This window comes from Mustela nigripes, chromosome 10 (assembly GCF_022355385.1).
Source record: "Mustela nigripes isolate SB6536 chromosome 10, MUSNIG.SB6536, whole genome shotgun sequence".
Classification (NCBI taxonomy): Eukaryota; Metazoa; Chordata; class Mammalia; order Carnivora; family Mustelidae; genus Mustela; species Mustela nigripes.
In genome coordinates, this window is record NC_081566.1 from 34,283,495 (window position 1) to 34,303,074 (window position 19,580).

The 19,580-nt window shown below is 40.4% G+C and overlaps 1 protein-coding gene across 4 annotated transcripts in view; it reads left to right on the top strand.

Moving 5' to 3' along the window:
- LOC132025557 (membrane cofactor protein-like) overlaps positions 1-10,230 on the top strand; it is a 38,485-nt gene extending 28,255 nt beyond the window's left edge. The window contains exons 7-14 of one of the 4 annotated variants that reach the window (XM_059412989.1): positions 206-250; positions 330-374; positions 483-527; positions 1,887-1,940; positions 6,411-6,464; positions 7,893-7,928; positions 8,463-8,517; positions 9,103-10,230. In XM_059412989.1, coding sequence (XP_059268972.1) covers positions 206-250; positions 330-374; positions 483-527; positions 1,887-1,940; positions 6,411-6,464; positions 7,893-7,928; positions 8,463-8,517; positions 9,103-9,112 — 344 coding nt within the window. In that variant the 3' untranslated portion in view covers positions 9,113-10,230. The remainder of the gene's footprint in view (positions 1-205; positions 251-329; positions 375-482; positions 528-1,886; positions 1,941-6,410; positions 6,465-7,892; positions 7,929-8,462; positions 8,518-9,102) is intronic. The other 3 variants (XM_059412990.1, XM_059412991.1, XM_059412992.1) reach the window with 3 other exon arrangements.
- Positions 10,231-19,580: the final 9,350 nt, after the last annotated feature.

The following is a 19,580-nucleotide window of genomic DNA, read 5'->3' on the forward strand; positions in this document are numbered from 1 at the left end:
AAATGAGTTAAGAATGGAAGGTATGCTTCATAATAATGGAAAGAAAGCAATAGTTCCCAGTCTACGTTATTTTTTTTCCAGTGCTCATTCCTTCCAGTACCAGTCCTCCGATTTTGAATCATACAGGTTTAGTAACTTTTTGCTTATATTTTTCAAAAATCAAGTCTGATCAAGCTGATCAAGTCTACATTATTTTTTTTTCCAGTGCTGATTGCTTCCAGTACCAGTCCTCCGATTTTGAACCATACAGGTTTAGTAACTTTCTGCTTGTATTTTTCAAAAATCAAGTCTGATCAAGCTGATCAAGTCTACATTATTTTTTTTTCCAGTGCTGATTCCTTCCAGTACCAGTCCTCCGATTTTGAACCATACAGGTTTAGTAACTTTCTGCTTGTCTTTTCCAAAAATCCTTTAAATTCCTGGTGCATATGCCAGCAATAACTCCCAATCATTTGATGCATCTACATTATTTTGTTTTCCAGTGTTGACTCCTCCCAGTACAAAACCACCTATTCCAAGTGTCTCAGGTTTAGTACCTTCCTGCTTATATATTTCAAAATCATCTAAATCTCTAATGTTTTACATGCATTCATTATGCTCAGTAATGAAAGGAAGAAGAACATACTGGTAGTCATTTTAAAGTTGTTAACAGTCCCCAAAACGGATTTGCCATAGCATACAGTTAGAAACAGGTATGTAAAGGTGGGCAAGTTATGGACTCCTCAATGTGTATGTATTTGTAAAATGATTTTAATGCCTTCCCTAGTGAGTGCTGGTAAACTTTTCATGGGATTCATTTGAAACAGCACAGTCCCTCGCATATGGGAAGCTCCTAAAGGTAGCTCATATGATATCACTTGAGTGAGTATTAGTGAAGAGGAAGGTCCTTGTCTTCTGTCTTTAACATATATATTTTCTGTGTCTTTTACTTTGCTGTTTTATTCTTTGTAAAAGGGATCTCTCGGGCCCTTTAGGGTGTCTTCCTGGTCCAGAACTGTTTCAGTTGCTGGACTGCAACCAGTTTAGTTTGGTTTTCAGTGTTGGTGTTGGTGCTGGGTACTGGAATTGGTTTGTTTTGTTTTGTTTTTGTAGCACAGTTTAAACTGGGGCATTTCTGCTATCTCCAGAGTAAGACCTGTATTTCCATTCTCCACCCCCACCAAACTCCTTGTTTCATAGAATTATTCTTTTCTTTTTACTGGGCATTTTTATTTAGGAATAGAAAATAAATTTCATAGCCACTGAAGGCAGTAATAGTCCTTATTCATTGACATGAAATGAGGGATTTCTTGCCAGTTCTGCTGATAAGCTACTCTGCTTAAGAACTGAAAGATTATTTTGCTATGGTTGGAAGGAAATATTTTCCAGATTTCAAAGTTGCTATCTCTGAACTCCATTATTGGTATGACTTATTGTCATTTAGCTTCCGGGATTTCCATTTTAAAATACAAAGCTATAGCAAACAATGTTACACATACATTCTCATGTACTTGTGCAAATAGATATTTAGGTTAAATTCCCGGAAATAGAATTACAAAGTTTAAAAGGTAAGTATTTTTCGGGACGCCTGGGTGGCTCAGTTGGTTAAGCAGCTGCCTTCGGCTCAGGTCATGATCCCAGCGTCCTGGGATCAAGTCCCACATCGGGCTCCTTGCTCCGCAGGGAGCCTGCTTCTCCCTCTGACTCTGCCTTCCACTCTGTCTGCCTGTACTCGCTCTGCCTGTACTCGCTCTCTCTCTCTTACAAATAAATAAATAAAATCTTAAAAAAAAAAAAAAAAAAGGGTAAGTATTTTTCACTTTGAGAAATAATCTTTTAAAATCAAAATTAAATCCATAATTTTGTATTAATAAATTTGGTGAATTGAAACAAATTAATTTTTTCAGAACCCGAGTCTCCTCATACGACTATGCCTCCGAGTTCAACAACTACACCTCCAGGTTCAGCAACTCTTTATCCTACTGCTATTGACGCTGGGGCCCCTGGTGGCTCAGTCTGTTGGGTGTCTGCCTTCTGGACAGTTGTGATCTCAGGGTCCTGGGATTGAGCTGGGTCCTGCTTCCTGCTCAGTGGAAAGTCTGCCACTCCCCTTGCTTGTGTACATGCTTCTCTTTTTCTCACTCAAATGAATAAATAAAATCTTTGGGAAAAAAAGTTTTATAAAGTGATGGGTTAAAAATGATGTCCTATATTAATTTACATTTTCTTAATTATCAGTGAAGCTGAACTTTTTTTGGTCTGCCTTGTTTTATTCATGCCCTTTGCTCGTTTTTCTATTAGGTTTCTACAATATTTTTCTTGTTGATTTGTCAGAACTCATTATAAATGAAAGTATTGTTATCATGAAGTGAGTAAGTGTTTTCTAGGCTTTTTTTCTTTGCTTTAATTTTACTAGTCAAGTTTCTTTTAAGATTTTTATACTATTGGATATAGATTGCTTTTTGTAATTTTAATATGTAAGTATACGAATGTAAGTTTATAAAATTTCAAACTTTGCAAAAGTATACAGAATAAAAGATGGGTTCTTACTCTTTCTCTAGTCTATTACCTCAGTTAATCACTTAATAGTTTAGGGAGTTAATCACTCTTAGTCTATTACCTGACTTAATCACTTAATAGTTTAAATAGTAAACTTTTTACCTGTTTCTGTATATAAGTATCCTTTTCTGTGTAGTTCCACATATTTTGGTATAAATTTTTACTTCATTCTTGAATAAAAGTGGCATCATGCTGTTCATATTTTTCTGAAACTTGCACTTTTTCCACTTCCTGGATTAGTGTTGTATTCAGATTTATTTTATCCCATCCTTTTTAATGGTGACTTTAAGATATGCCACAGTTTAGGGGTGTGTGGGTGTGTCAGTTAAGTGTCTTGCCTTCAGCTCAGGTCATGATCCTGGAATCCCAGGATTGAGTCCCAAAGTCCACTTCTCCCTCTGTCCCTCACCCTGCTTGTGCTCTCTTTCTCTCTCTCAAATAATAAAATCTTAAAAAAAAAAAAAAAAAGAGATATGCCACAGTTTATATAAACTGTTCTCCCATCAGGGGACTTTTATATGTGTATTTTTATACTAACAGGTAGTAGGGTGTATTGCTCTTATCCTAATAGCTATGTGTGTTTTGCCTTAACCTTTTGGTCTTCCCCATGCTGAAATATACAGTCATTTCAACCATGCATTCTGATTGATTTGTTTGCATTTAAGTCGTGGGTGCATCTGAAATTCATTGTGGTATATGGTGTGAGATAGGGTTCCACTCCACCCTACCCACTCCGACCCAGTGGCGAAGTAGGAGCATCTATAAAATAAGTTGTCCTCTCTCCAACTATTTTCAAGTACCAGTTTTTATTATGAAATTCATGAGTGTTCTAGTCATTCTCCAGTACACTTGAACTCTACATCCCTGAGCCAGTACCAGATCATATATATATGTAATTTTTTTTTTTTTACTGTAGTGGTTTTTTTTTGTTGTTGTTGTTGTTTTTACTATAGTATAGTGTGATTAATTTCTGGAAGAACACTTCCTTCTCAGAAATGTTTAGGCTATTCTCTATGTTAATTTTTTAAAAGATTTTACTCATTTATTTATTTGATTAAGTGAGTAGAGGGAGCAGCAGAGAGAGAGGGACAAGCAGACTCCCCACTGAGCACAGAACTCAGTGTGGAGCTCGATCTCACCATCCTGAGATCATGACCTGAGCTGAAATCAAGAGTCAGATACTTAACTGACTGAACGACCCAGGTGCCCTTGAGTGTTAATATCTCTGAATAAACTTATACTACCATTTTAACCACTTGAAATGTACATTTCATTTACATTTAACACCACTTTAAGTGTACATTTCAGTGGCATTAAGTGCATTTACATTATTTGCAACCATCATTACTATCTGTATCTCCAAAATGTTTTTATCATCTCACTTTGAATCTTTATACCTATTAAACAATAATTCTCCATCTCTCTATCCTTCCCCAGCTGGGGCAGCCACTTTTATACTTTCTGTCTCTATGAATTGGACTATTGCAAGTACCTCACAGAAGTGGAATCATTTCTGGCTTATTTCAGTTAGCATAATGTTTTCAAATTTCAACTATCTTGTAGCATATATGAGAACTTATTTCTTTTTCTGGCTGAATAATATTTCGTATTATGTACCACATTTTGTTTATTCATTCATCTGTTCATAAACATTTGGGTCATTTTTGCCTTTTGGCTATTCCAAATAATGTTACTCTGAATATTAGCATTTGAGTAACTTTTCAGTTTTGGCAGTACGTATACCTAAGAGTAGAATTATTGGGTTATATGGTAATTCTTTGTTTACTTTTCTGAGGGACAGCCATACTATCTTCCACAGTGGCTACCCATGTTATAGTCCCACCAGTGATACACAAAGATTCCAGATTCTCCACATCTTTGCCAACACTTGTTCTTTTCCGTTTTTTTGACAATTGCCATCCTAATATACATGTAATAGTATCTCATTGTGGGTTTTTATTGTTGTTGTTTGTTTGTTTTGCCTTTGGGGGGGTTGCTGAACTTATAACCCTGAGATCAAGACCTGAGCTGAGATCAGGAGTCAGTCAGAAGCTTAGCCTACTGAGCCAGCAAGGCACCCCCCTCATTGTGGTTTCTATTTGCGTTTCTCTAATGACTAGTGATAGGTATCTTTTCACGTGTTTATTGGTCTTTTGCAGATCTTTGGAAACCTGTCTGTTCAAGTCCTTTGCCCGTTTTTAATTGTCTTGTTTTTCCACTGTTGAGTTTTAGGAGTTCATTATATATTTTGTGTATCAGTTTCTTATTAGGTGTATGGTTTGCAGATGTTTTCTTATTCTGTGTATTGCCTTTTCACTCTCTGCAGTGTCCATTGATGAAGTCCAGTTTTTCTGGTTCTTTCGTTTCCTGTGTTTTTTGTGTCACATCCAGGCAATAGTTGCCAGATCCGACATCACAAAGCTTGTTCTGTATGTTTCCTTCTATGAGTTTTATGCTTGTAGCTCTGTGTTTAGTTTTGTATCCATTTTGACTTAATTTTTATGTATGCTGTAAAAGTAAGGGTCCAACTTCATCCTTTTGCATTTGGATATCCAGTTTTCTAAGAAGTATTTGTCAAAAATTTTTCCCTTTCTCCGTTCAGTATTCTTAGCACACTTGGTGGAGTCATTTGAGCACAGTCATAAAGGTTTATTTTTGAATTCTCTGTTCTGTTCCATTGGTCTATGTATCTGTCTTTATGCCAGTACCTCTCTATTTTGATTATTGTAGTTTTATAGTAATAAGTTTTAAAATCAAGAAGCATGAGTCCTCCCAACTTTGCACTTCTTTTTCAAAATTATCTTGGCTATGAGATACTGTAGGAATTATGGGGTTTTTATTCTGTTTTTCTTGTTTCTGCAACATGCATTTCAAGATGGTTTATGGGGTTTGCATTCAATCTGTAGATTGCTTTGTGTAGTATTAAAAGTTTAATGATACTAAGTCTTCTAATTCATGAACATGGGATGTCTTTCTATTTATTTATATCTTCAGTTTGCTTCAGCTGCGTTTTGTAGTTTTCAGTGTGTGAGTTTTTCACCTTCTTGCTTGTTTTATTCTTGAGTATTTTGTTTGTTCTTGAGCTATTGTAAATGGGATTGTTTTCTTAGTCTCGTTTTTCGATTATTTATTTTTAGTGTATAGAAATACAACCATTTGTTGTGTGTTGATTTTGTGCCCTGCAGCTTTGCTGAATTCATTTATTCTAATAGGAGTGTTTGTGATCCTTACAGTTTTCTGTGTAAAGGTCATGCATGTCATTTGGAACAGGGATCATTTTATTTCTTCCTTCCCAGTTTGGATGCTTTTTATTTTTTTCTTGCCTGGTTGCTCTGACTAGAATTTCTAATGTTATGTTGCATAGACGTGGAAAACACAGGCATCCTGTCTTGTTCCTTGTCCTGTCTAGGTCGTAAGCGAAAACCTTTCAGTCTTTGACCTTTCAGTCTTTGACCTTTGAGTATGATGCAAATGACGGCCTTTTCATAAATGGCCTTCATCAAGTTGAAGTTTCCTTCTATTGCAGATCAATATCTAAATTGTTTATTAAGCCCCCCAAATTTTTACTGTTAAGTAGAATCACATTGAATCCATATTTTAACAATTAAATCCATAATTTTAACAATATACTTAAGATATAGTTGGTTACAGTACCACAGAATATTATCACAGGAAATATTACTGGACAAGAAGAACCATGGTCACATACAAATTTGTATTATGATGCCACCTTTAACTGGAGGAAAAGGAAATTATAAGGGTTTTTATACAAAGGTGAAAAATCAAAACCTATGACTTTAGAGGTCTTTGAACTTTATTTTTTTCTTTTTTTTTTTTTAACTTATTTCCTTGTTTTGTTTTTTCTTTTCTAGGACCTCGCCCAAACCCTGGTGATGACACAAACGATGATGGCCCTAAGACTTTAGGTACTATTTTGGTTATTATGAAATCTTAGAGTTCTACGTGTAAATATCATATTTCAGTTACTTATAGTTAGAGAAGATACAGCATGTGTGTCACAAATTGGTAAAATTTGACACTTGTTATTTTAATAGTGTAGATACCATAGTAGAGGTAAGCAGCAGTCTTTGTAAACACATGTATAAAATATAGTTTTTAAGAGGTGTCCCCCCAGAATGATTCCTAGTAGGGCGAGGTACCTTCCTTAAATTCTGTAATTATGTATAGATTAAAACACATAAAATGTAACTTGCTGTCCATGTGGTAGTGTTATTTTTTGATGGCAGTTTGTAGATCAGTTTTCTTTCTACTTGTACCTTGTATATATTAAGCCTTAAAGTACTACAGATTGGATTAATTTTTTTCTAGAATATGCTAGCGTGGCAAACTTTATATAGGCCCACATAGTTCACACAATGTACGTAAAAATTTAAAAAAAAGTATAGTTGTGACAGTTAAAGATTTCTTGATAAGTAAATGAAGAGAGCTATCTATTACTTTTATTTATATTAGACAAGTATAGTAAGGTTAACCTTTTTATAACTTTAGGCCTGTTATATTTTCCCTCTGAACACTGTAGTCAGACTGTCATTGTACAGTAAAAACAGTGCCATCTTAAAGTGCTTACGAGCTTGATAATTTTTTACAAAATGAAAAGATCAGACTTAAACATGATATTTTATTCATTGACTTTCAGAAATTTAGTATAAATAATGGCAGTTTAGAAGTAGAGGTGCTCCTGACATCATTGCTAAGCATTAAGATTTTGTGGTATGATTAATTTCTCTCTGGGTAGTCAAAAACGCATGTTTAAGTTTCTGTGCATTATTTTCATCCATGTGCCTGGTATTTAGAATCTCCTTGGTAATGAGGATTATGTCTTGGTTTTAGGGGGTGGAAGATAGAAGGGGTTGATGATAAGATAAACTATTACTTATAGTTCTGCAACTAACATCTGATGGATAGAAATTTATTTGTGGCAGTCCACAAGCCCTACTTTTGTAGAAAAAATACGAATTCCCAACAAAATCACAAATGATAGAATGAATACTGAACTAAACCAACTACAATGGAGTAATACATTTTGAAACAGTTTTCTTCTAATCTGCTGAATTCTCGTTGTCCTAGTAAGCGGTGCTAACCTGGTAACTACAGCACAGAACAGTCAAAAGTGATGTTCCTGTGAAGAGTCTTACAAAGCTGAAGCCAGAACAGGGATCCGATTCCAAGAGTTACGGAAAAAAATGAGTCGGGCACACTAGTGCTCATGCCAAAACTAGACCGAGGAGCAGCTTCTCTGCCTTAGCGTTCGATGATCTGATCAACATTAAATGCAGCTACCTCCTGGGACCCTTGGGTGCTCAGTCTTGAAACTGTTTTCATTTTTTTCTCAGGTGGAGGCATCATTGCGGTGATCGTTGTTTCTGTTCGTAAGTAGCCCCAACGTTGGTGCCACTTAAATAAGAGTGTTACTCTGAAAAAGTGCATTATTTTTAAATTTATATAATTAAATGATTTTTAATTTAACTTTTCAGTTGCTATAGTTACATAGCTTGAAATGAAGTCCACCAGTCTAGAACAGCCTGACCTTGGTATGACACACTGCATTTTGCTGGCGATTGTGTAGTCTTTTTTACTGTACGTGTCCGCTTAGTCACAAACCCTGAATGTTACATGTGTTTTCAGGATGATTGGGCACGAGTTTGTGTCCCAGAGATGCTTCGGGTAATTTTCTAAACGAAGCAAGCATTCTTCTCTGGCTTCCTGTGGACTAGTCCAGTGACTCCAGGAAATGGGCTTTATTTAGATAGTAAGAGTCAAGGGAACATGAATAGATAGGTGCTTAAGTAAAGTAACATTTTATAACGACTGCAATGCAACCAGCACTTACTTATTTCTGCTGCTAAATCTTGAATTTGAAACCCAGCTCTGTTACATATTATTTTTTTCCTGGTTTCTTGTAGTTGCTGTTGTTGTGGTAGTTGGCGGCTTCCTGTGTTATCGACACAAGAAGAAAGGGTAAATAAAAGCGTCTTCTTCTAACTCATGATCCTGCTCACTCTTGACATCCTTTCGTGCAGCTCTTCTGTTTGTCCCGCATACCGCCTTTCCAGAAACTGTGCCTGCATGAGCGCCCCATCCCGTTTGCTCGTGTTTACTGAAACCGCCTCGGGCTGCTGTTAAGGTCCCTTCAGTCAGAGGGCTCCCTGCAGAGTGGCTGCAGCTGGTAGGGCTGCAAGAAACGTTTCAGTGGGATTTGAGATTTAAGTTGTGTAGCAAATCATGGACTGTTATGGGGCCTTCCCCACATAAGTTTACCCTGCATCCTACATTGGACTAGTGGCCAAGATTAAATTTAGAACCGCTCTCTGTGGAGGCTTAGACAGTTGTACTCCTTGAAATTTTTAAATTACATGGCTTTTGTCTGGGTAACTTAGGTAATTGTTTCCATGTGTCTGGGTAACTTAGGTAATTGGAAGAATCTATGTAGGTTCTCATTCAAATACCCAATTTGATTTGTTTTTATGTTATTTATACATGTTGAACTGGGGAAGGAAAAGCAGCACTATTTGATTTCCCTCTTATGTTCTCTCAATTTACTAGGTTGAAGTAAAACGGTTGGGGTTGCTGACAGGGGTAAGATTTACAAAGCACCTCATTATTAACTTTATCTGTGTTTTAATCTATAAAAATGAAAAGTGGGGAATCTTAAGACAGAAAAAAAGTGTACAAATATATGTCTTCTGAGCAGAGTAGGGTTTTTAAGCATCAAACTTAAATCTTAAATAATTTACAGTTTGCAAAAGACTTGAAATAAGTCCTGGATCATAGACCAAATTAGGTGCTTTGAAATTTCTGATCTTTAGTGATTTATTTTTTCCCTGTTGCTTTGAGAAGAGCTTTGAAATCAAACTAATGATTTGAAGACTTTTGGTATTCGTGGTTTTATGGAATGTATTTCCCCATAAATTAATATCTGGCTTAGACTACTGTAATAAAAGTACATTATTTACTCATAAAAAGCTCAGGCTTTTAAAATATTACTTAGTTATTTTTTTAAGATTTATCAATTTAGGGACACCTGGATGGCTCTGTCAGTTAAGCTTCTGCCTTTGGCTTGTGTCATGATCCCAGGGTCCTGGGATTGAGTCCCACATCGGGTTCCTTGCTCAGCGAGGAGCCTGCTTCTCCCTCTGCCTCTGCCATTTCCCTGCTTCTGCTATCTCCGTCTGACAAATAAATAAAATCTTTAAAAAAAAAAAAAAAAAGATTTACTTGAGAGAGAGAGAACATGCACAAGCATGAGGGGCAGAGGGAGAAGGAGAGAGATTCCCAAGCAGACTCCAAGCAGAGCGTGGAGCCTGGCCTAAGGGCTCAGCCTCACCACCCTGAGGTCAGGACCTGAGCTGAAACCGAGGGTCTGAAGCTTAACCAACTGAACCATCCAGGTGCCCCTACATAGTTATTATTTTTAAATACTCATAGTGCCTTCATTTGAGTCTTCAGTCTTATATTTGTCGAACAATGATATGCATATTTGATTGCTAAGTCAGCAGTATATTTTTAAAATTACACATCCCTCTCAGTAGGAAATTGCAGAGAAATATTTTTGCAAGTCCAAAAGTTTTGTGTAGAAGTAGGTTCTCAAAACAAACAAAATAGCTCCTTGCTCCTTACTATTACTTTGTGTACAACAACATTGCATCAGAATACATACAGGTTCCTTAACAAGTGTTGATGATACTCTCTCTGGCTACCGGTTATTGGGTCCTTTAAAGTTGCAGAGTTACCTGAGCAGTGAACCCCGGGGGGAAGGGTTGTTGTAGCATTAGTGATCTGAGATCCCATGTCTCATGAGCTCCCACTGGTGGCGACACCCTGACTTGCCAGGCTGGAGACTATAATCAGTGCACCTATATTCTTGAAATGTGAAGAAATACTATCAAACTTAATGGTAAAACTTCTTTCCCTTTTAAGTAATTGGATTTTCTAAAAATGCCACATCTGTGTGTATGTTTTTAAAAAGTGTGTGAGCGATGTAGCTTTATATTGCATTTAGAAAAAAAAGAAAAAGCTAAGATTCGAGTTATATTCTTTGTAGTGCCTAATACAGATCACCTTTCTCCCTGAAACTGAGTGTAGTTGCCTGAGAAACTTGCTTACAAGACTGTAAAGTGCTCTATTTCTAGGGGGTAATTCCAGCAACTCTCTCTGCTGGGCACTAGGCACAGACTGTCCCAGATGGCTGCTGGAACTTGGTACAAAATGGATTTTGGTGGAAACCTGTATTTCTGATGACTTGGGAACAGGTCACCCTTCTGCAGCCTCCATCCCAAAGCACAAACATTGTGGAAGTCCTCACGTTTCAGGTCATCAGATGTCTCTAGGTTGTTCGATGAATGTGGCCCCACACAGACGGGTTCTGCTGTGGTCTCTGTTCTTAGTCTCAGCTAGAATAGAATGGGATCCCCAGGGCATGTGAAATGGGCCCTTTTCCTTCAGTTTGCTTCTAGAACTCACTTGCCGCCAGGCTTTCTCATCCGGGAGTCCGCACCCCTTGCCCAGTGCTTTGCTACTGCTTGAGTCCTGTCTGGCTTCTCATGACTGTGTGGCTCTGGAAAACAGATGCATTTGCCTGGCATTAATGTGTTCACATGTGGGTGGTGATTTTTGTTTCATAAATGTATGATTTTCTGTACTCTGGTGACATCATCCCGGGAGAAGCCAGAGTTTGCTGAAGTCCATTAGAATCATTTACATACTTTATGTATTTTTTTACCGGTGATGAAGCAGTTTTCCCATTTTTTTTTTTTTTCTGTTAAGGGTATTTATTATTTGGTTTAACTCAAACCGATTTTTACAATAATGACTGAACCAGTCACTGTAATTTTTAAGCTGTCAGTACTTTGGTGAAGGTTATAGAGGTCTGGGATGTCCTCCATCGAGTGGCCAGATCGGGCTGTGGGAAGAGGGGTGACAAGGGGCAAAAAACGGAAGGATCACATCAACTTGAACCTTTTTCTATGTGGCTCTCAAATTCTTGAGCTCTCAACAAACTTCAGACAATTTTAAACAGTTAATAGATAAGAAAGGATTATGTAGTTAGTCGAGAAAGCAAACTTTAGATCCATCCTAGGAAAATGGGGTTTCAGGTAATCAGTTTTACGGAGGTCTTCCCTGGGGGGGAAGCAGATGTGCCTCGGGGAGAAACTGCTCGATGTGGAAGTCAAGATGCATCTGAAGATGTCTGCTTGTCATAAAACTGACTTCTCAGACAGTGTTCCATGGATCTCATATGTGCTCTGCATGTTCCCTCTGAATCTGATGTGTGAGAGGCTAGGACCCTTTGTCCTCACAGAGAGTTTACACGATTTGCATCAGGCTAAACGGTTTTGGGGGTAAACAGATTGCACAGAAATTTAAAATGAGTTCAAGTGCAGGGAAGAAAAATGTCCTTTTTCAGAAGCCAAAATACATTTTATTTAATTTTATAAATGTATTTGACTTCAATTCATAAATATTAGCTCTGTAAATGCATTTATTTGTTTTCCTTTACCAGATATTTTTAGCATATGAAAGAGACCAACAAAAAAGTTTAGATTTTGAAAAATTTTGAATTGCGTTGCCTTAGACCTTTTGAGCCTCACTGCCCTCTGTCCTGATGAAAGGAACTGGAAGCCGTCCTCTGTGCCAGAATGTGTGTCTCCACGGCCGGGAAGAGAGAGAGACGTTATCCCATCACTTATATTGTGAGGTGCTACCCCACCTTACAGTCAGGAGTCTGGGAGCAGACTCTACAGAGGCCAATAGGAAAGGCAGTTTCTCGGCAAAAGCAGAGTGCTGTCTGGGGTCAGACGAGCACAGGGGAAGACCCACCATACCAACCGGAAGTGGCAGGACGCGCCTCCCCAGTCCTGTGCACCTTGGTCTCTCAGAATTCCTTTGAGGCTAAGGCCAACCAGGAAGGTAGATTTCAGTCTGTTGTGAGTTTCAGGGTGTCTGCAAACATTTGAAGGTCATATAATGGAGGCTGAAGGTCATATAAGACATCTGTGATCAATAATCCAAGGTTAGATTTTACCATCTTTAAACTGCTTCATCGTTCTACCAAATAAGTGTCACCTTAAAATTTAGCTGAGTCCTTTTTATCTTTCTCTCTCGGACTCTAGTTAAAATTCTGTGTGAAGAAAAGGATTCCACCACCACACAAACAAAAGGAAACACATGATTTCCTTGGCGGTGAGGGCTAAATGGGGGCATTATTGGGCTCGAAGGCTGGTGGAATTGTTACCGAAAGTTTCATCTCAGGGCCAGATTTAAGATTATGCTTTTAGGTCCTACATGTGTTTCTCTCCAGTCTTCGCAGTTAGCCCTCATTTTAATTTAAATGACGAAATCTTTACTAAGTGCTTTGTATCATACTACTCTATTTCTTGCTTTGGAGAGACTCAGAAATGAGAGACAAGGATATGACAGTTTCTATACTGAGACTAGTTGAAATTTTGCTACTAGAAATACATGTTTTTAATTGTCTGTTCTCTCAGTGGGCCTCTGGATTTAATTTCTGTACTTCACTGATGTTTTCTGGGTAAATTGCCTTGTAGGAAACAAGAGGTTGAAGGTGAATATACCACTTAGCAAAGTAAATCAACCACTGAGGCAGAGCAGATGCACTAAATTGTTTCCACAAGCTTCAGTTTATCTTTTGATCCTGTTAAAATCTCAAGTTCCTTCAAAGTTATTCTGTAGTTATCATGCTTTCGTGAATGTAGCCACTAAGCCATAAGGCTGAATGTAGTCACCATCTTTTGATGATGCTTAGAACGGGGGATGAACTTCAGTATGGACATCAGGCCTATTTTCCCTTAAATAACACTTGAAGTTCTAGGACAACTCAACAAGGTAACCCTGGTAGTATTTAGGTGGGGAAATCATTTTTAAAATAAATCTCCATATTTAGAGAACTATAGTTCAAAATGAAATACATTTCATTTGTAAAGAAAGTGATTTTGAAATCCTTTTTGTTCAAAGATTAATGCCAAGTCTTAAGATTCATTCTTCCAGGAACTCTATGTGTTTTATATATTGTTTAGTGTTAAATGCCTTTACTAATATGTGTATGGTACTTCAGCCCATAAACATTAAAAACAGGAACACTGCATATTGGGAATTTGAACAAGTCTGACTTCCTTAACTAAGAATATTAGTGGAAAATGTTCTAAATAAGGTTTTTATTCAATTAGCCAACATATAGTACATGATTAGTTTTTGATGTAGTGTTCATTAGTTGTATGTAAAACCCAGTGCTTAGCACCTCATGTGCCCTCCTTAATGCCCATCACTCGGTTACACCATCCCCCCAAACCCTCTCCCCTCTGGAACCCTCAGTTTGGTTCCCAGAGTCGAGAGTCTTTCATGGTTTGTCTCCCTCTCTGATTTCTTCCCATTCAATCTTTCCTTTCTTCCCCTGTGGTCCTCTGCTCTCTCTATATTTTTTTTTAATTTCCTGGTGACTTAAGGAAGTGTACAGATCTGTGCTTCACTTTTTAAAGCATCAGCAAGCTGTCTGAGACATGCATGAGGCATCAGATCTGTTGCAAACTCCTGTACAATGTCAGGGAGCTCGCAAGAACGCCAGCCGGTGCCAGAGGGAACACTTGCAGTTTTCTCTAAGAGGATTCCACTCTAAATTCCTGCAGGGGGCCCTCTTCTCCCAGTACTTGAATGCAGAGAGGTCTTACTTTAGACAAGGCTGTGTAAAAGGGGTGAGGTTTGCAGGAACGTGGCCATCGGAGAAGCTCAGGTTCTCTCAGAATCTGAGTGTTCAGGCGCATCTCACCTTCTGTGCTAAAAGCAGAGTAAAGACTAAGGCACGCGTTTCAGAGGAGGAGACTGCCTGCCGTTGGCCGTGCAGAGGGACAGAAAGAGCCAGCAGCTGAGGAAGTAGCGGATGCTTGGTTGGGACAGACTGTGGCCCCTGTGTCCTCACCCCAGGCAGGGTCTCCTTAAGAGAAGCCCAGAGGGGCAGAGGAGGGACGGCCACTCGAACTCACATGACGCTTGAATGAGTTTCATCTTGCACTTGGATGGTTAGTAGGGCCCGTTCGGCAAAGAAGCGTTGCCTGGAGAAAGATAAGGTTGGGAAAACAGTGCGGAGCAGCTAAGTCCTGTCTGCAGATGAAGGATGTCTGTGGTGCACTGTCCGTGTTCCTTCCCTCTGGGATCCGCCAGACGGAGCAGAAAGAAACGGGAATTCTGAAATCAGTGCGGAGGGGGAAGCCGGACCCTCCCCAGCAGTACCCTGCCCATTGCCGCCTACTCTTCGGGGAGGGGGGGGTGGGTAGCACTGCCTCAAAGCAAGGGATGGCTGGGCCCTTTATTTGTAACGGGCCGAACTGAATCTTTTCAACCAAAGATTGTTATGCTTTCAAAAATAAATAGACTTGTACAGTAGTTTCTGCTTCAGATTTAATTTTCATTTTAGTAGATTTATATGGAAATTGTTATATATGTGTAAAAATAAATTACGCTCTTTGTCAGGCAACTTGTCAATCACCTAACATAAGGGGAAAACAGAAAGTTTCTGTAATGACATAAAAACGTGTATGTAAATTTACAAGTTTGCTGAAACTGTAAGAATGTATTTGCAGTGAAATGAGACGTCCCATGTGTCGGATCTTTATTGCTCATTGTTTTGAAATCTGGATCTTCAAATGCTGCAAAAAATAAAGTGTAGATTGGAGACTTTTCCCGTGTGATGATGTGTTATTTCCAGCGTGCTTGATCTCAGAGGACATGTGCTTGCCCCTGGGGCCCAGCTTCCCTTAGCATCCCACTCCTGCTCGGCGGTGTTCAGCCACAGCACGTGACCTACAGCATCAAGTCCCAAGTTGCTTCATGTGCTCCCTGAAGGCTTCCTATGATTAAGTCCCAGCTTTTCTTCCTAAGATTTCTCCTCCTGCTGCTCCATGTACTTCAAATAAGCTGCATCCGCCAAGCAGACCGTGCGCCCCAAGTGCTCTGCTGAGTTCTTGGTTCACAGCCGCCCGGAGCCCTCATGGTCCCGCCAGGTCCTGGGCATCTTCCAAGGCTCAGCTCCCACTGCCCACCCACTGAAGCTTTTCCTGATTCGCCCAGCTCTCAGCCTCTGTGATCTCCCAAATCAGCCTTTGTGATTGCCCAGCTTCACTACACACCACCTCTGTATCCCTGCCTCTGGGAAGGAGACGCGCCTTCCTCATCACTGGAGTGCATGGGTGTGGTCAAGTACAGAAAAGCCCAAGTCCCAGCAATGAAAGTATAAAATTTGATTTGTGTAACTAATAAGGGGGTTTGCTTTTGTGTATGCAGAAAACTTCCTGGTCCTTTTGCAAATTTAAATAAACTCAGAGTGTTAAATGCCTGAGATCAGGCCTCAGTGCTCTGCACCATGTTGCACAGGGAATGGCCTTAGAAGCTTTACTGATGCTGGGGTCCCAGCCCCCTGGGTTTTCTTATGTAATTCGCCTGGGATGAGGTCTGGGCATAGGGAATTTTTTAAGCCTCCCAAGTGATTCTAATATGCAGTTAAGACATAGAACCTCTGCATTCGTGATTCTCAAGCTCCATAACCCATTTCTATATATAAATTCATAAAGACAGAGGTAAAGTTTATATATACAAAATGCTGTTTTTTATTTTTTTAAAGGTTTATTTTGGTTGGGCGGAAGGACAGAGGGAGAGGGAATATGAATCTTAAGCAGACTCCTGGCTGAGCACAGAGTCCCATGCTGGGCTGGATCCCATGACCCTCAGATCATGACCTGAGGTGAAATCAAGCGTCATACACCTAACTGACCAAGTCACCCAGGTACCCCACAAGATGCTGCTCTTCAAATATAGCCTATTACATCAGAATATAGTCTGAGACATAAGATGTTGCCTAAGGAAACAAGGCTATTCGTAGTTTGAAAAAACAGAGGTAATCTTTCTGATAACACTGCATGAAAATTAGGTTGTGTATCAGTAAATAAAACAATTTATTAAATTGTAATTGGCTTTTGCTTGAGACTATAGAATATTTTTTTAATTGGCATAAAATGTACATTTTATGGTAACTTTTTATGGAGCTTTTAAGGTTACAACCAGAAAGTCTTCTGTAAGAAAACTGGAGAGAGAAAGGATGGGCAGGAATCTGAATTTGCATTGTTCCAGAATATTTTAGCTTTAAAGAAAATATGTAGCTTCGTTATTTGAAAACTTAGTCATGACCGACAGCTAACATTTTAAGCAAGAATGAACTCTTATAGATTTTCACATTTGCATATTTCTATTCAAGAGCAGTATTTAACATAGTCTACCGACGGCCAGAAATGATGAAAAGTCGACTACCTGGGCACATCATTTTTTCTCTACTTAAATGCTTTCATCATTTCAAATTTCATCCTGAAAAGTTGCACTGAACTGAAGCGGTCCCTCTTTCTACGGCGTAGCTCTGCTGCCCTCCTGTGGACGCTCCAGGCATATGACAGTCCCCAAATCCTTCCAACCAGGTCATTATTCAGAGGTTCCTGTCCTTGCTGTGATTCCCAGAAGACATTTTAAGTTTTGTTTTGGATCCAGCATTAACTAGGTCTTTTCTGATTTCTTTCTATGAAATCAATATTTTAAAAGGGCTAACCTCTGCCCCATCTTGCTTGAATATGGGGAAGCAGAATACTGGGGGCTGTGGTCCTTTCCCTCCCTCTCACTTATATACCCAAAGATAAAGGAATCACCACAAGTATAGGTCCCAACGAGAAAGTTACCCCCCTCCCCAATTCCTGGCTCACTATCTCCCTTACACAGCGTTTGAAAACTGGAATAGTTTTCTGTGGCAGTGGCAGCAAGACTTGAGCTGAACAATGGGAACCAAGCAAGAGCTCTGGTATGATGGTGCTTAAGGCTGGCGGCTTCAGAAAGAATCTGGAGACCACCGTCATTCAAATGAACACTTAGTTACGCTGGCTGGGAAAATGCTGGTCATCAGATTACCCAGCACCAGCTGGGTAAATGCTCCTGGAAAAACACACCAGGAAAATGCTCCTGGGAAAACACCCCTTCAATCTGTATTTGACATGGGGCTCAATTCCTTACTGTAGAATTTCTTGGATGAGACCTCATGGGACCACACTTCTCCAGTTGCAGTGTACAGGTAAGTCTTGTTACAAAGCATATTCTGAGGACACCTGGGTGGCTCAGTCAGTTAAGCTGCTGCTTTTGGCTCAGGTCATGATCCCAGGCTCCTGGGATCGAGTCCCACATCGGGCTCCTTGCTCAGCGGGGAGCCTACTTCTCTCTCTACCTCTGCCTGCCACTCTGCCTGCTTGTGCTCTCAATCCCTCTGACAAATAAATAAATAAAATACTTAAAAAAAAAAAAAAAAGCATATTCTGATGCAGCATGTCCCAGCTGGGGCCCAAGGTTCAGCATTCCCAGGAGTTCTCTACCTTCTGCTGCTTGTGGTAGGCTAATGGCCTGCAGAGATTTCAGAGTCCTAATACCTGACCCCTGGGAATATCCCTCCCCTCTTTGGCAAAGGGGTCTTTGCACCTGGGATCTTGGCTGGGGCCCTGAGTGTAATGAATGGCTCAGTTCCCTGGAAGGGAGGACACTGAGGAAGCTGAGTATGGCAGGAGGCAGCTGCGTGTCCGAGAGGCTGAAGGCTCTGCTGGGGGCCTGGAGGGTGCAGAGCCAGGACCACAAGCCACAGGCGCAGCTCTAGAAGCCAGAAAGGTAAGGAAGCAGATTCTGCTAGGACCGCTCATGGGAGCCTGGCCCCGCCAATGCCTGAGTTCAACCTAGTGGGACGATGTCGCACTGTGGATGTCTGAGCTGAAAACAATGACGTGTATTATTTTAAGAGTTACCATGTGAATGTTTGGGTCCTGCCAGAATCCCCAGGTTCAAATCCTAACCCCCAAGGTGACAGTCCTAGGAGGTGGGACTTTGGGAAGGGACTAGGGTCATGGGGGCAGAGGCTTCATGAATGGGCTCAGTGCCCTTGTAAAGAGGCCCAAAAAAGTTCCGTCAGCCCCTCTGCCCTGAGAAGGCAGGGTCTTTGAACCAGCCAACTGCTCCCAGCCAGCACTGAATCTGTCAGCCCCTTGATCTTGGCCTTCCCAGCATCCCAAAGAGAAGTGTCCGTTATTTAGAAGCTGCGCGAGCTGTAGTATTTTCTCACTGTGGCCCAAGGAGACGAAGACCAACCCCAAGTTGCTGCATTTGTTACCAGAAACACACACCTGCGCTAGGGGTCTTCGCAGCACCATTTGAGTAGGAAAGCAAGACCACAGAGAGGGGGTTGTCGACAGTGGCTGCACCTGAGAGTCACCTGGGGAAACTAGAACAAAAATGTAGGTCCGATCCCAGAAGAGTATAACTAGATTTGCATGGTCTTGAAAAACAGATTCAAGATGTCTTCGGATGTCTTTGCAAAACACTTGCTCAAGAGGCCACAGCCCTTTGACCTGCAGATTCTCCAGGTCTGACCCCCCCATGAACTCAAATCTGCCTAATCTTTTGAATACCTTTCCAGAACAGGTTCACCCTGTCTTCAAGGGTTCACGGAGACTGCGCACCAGAAGTAGACCTCCCGCGTCTTTTGTTAAGTAAGGGGAGTCCTCAGTGCTCTCCTTTACCAGCCGTGGGACAAGGGTGTTCAGTTTCGCAAAATTTCTCAAAGGATCACGGGCCACCGAGGTGCCCGTTGGGAACCAGCCTCGGTTTCCCCTTCCGTGAGCAGCATCCCTCCACCCAGGCTGGAACATCTCTGTTCTGGGATTTTTTCTCTCGTTTATGTCTCTTGGCTCACAGAATTCCATCCTTGTCCTAACGGGCTGCCTTCTCAAACGCTTAGGAAGCGGCGAAACCTACACGGACCCCACTTATCACGGAAGTATGGAGAGGGAATGACAGATGAAAAACAGAGACGTGATGACTCGACTAGAGGGAAATATTTATTCAGGCAGGAGCACCAGCAGACCCGTCACAGAAGGAGAATTCAACAGCAACCACGGACCGCACGGGCGGCACCTACCACCTTCCAGCACCATGCAACCCGG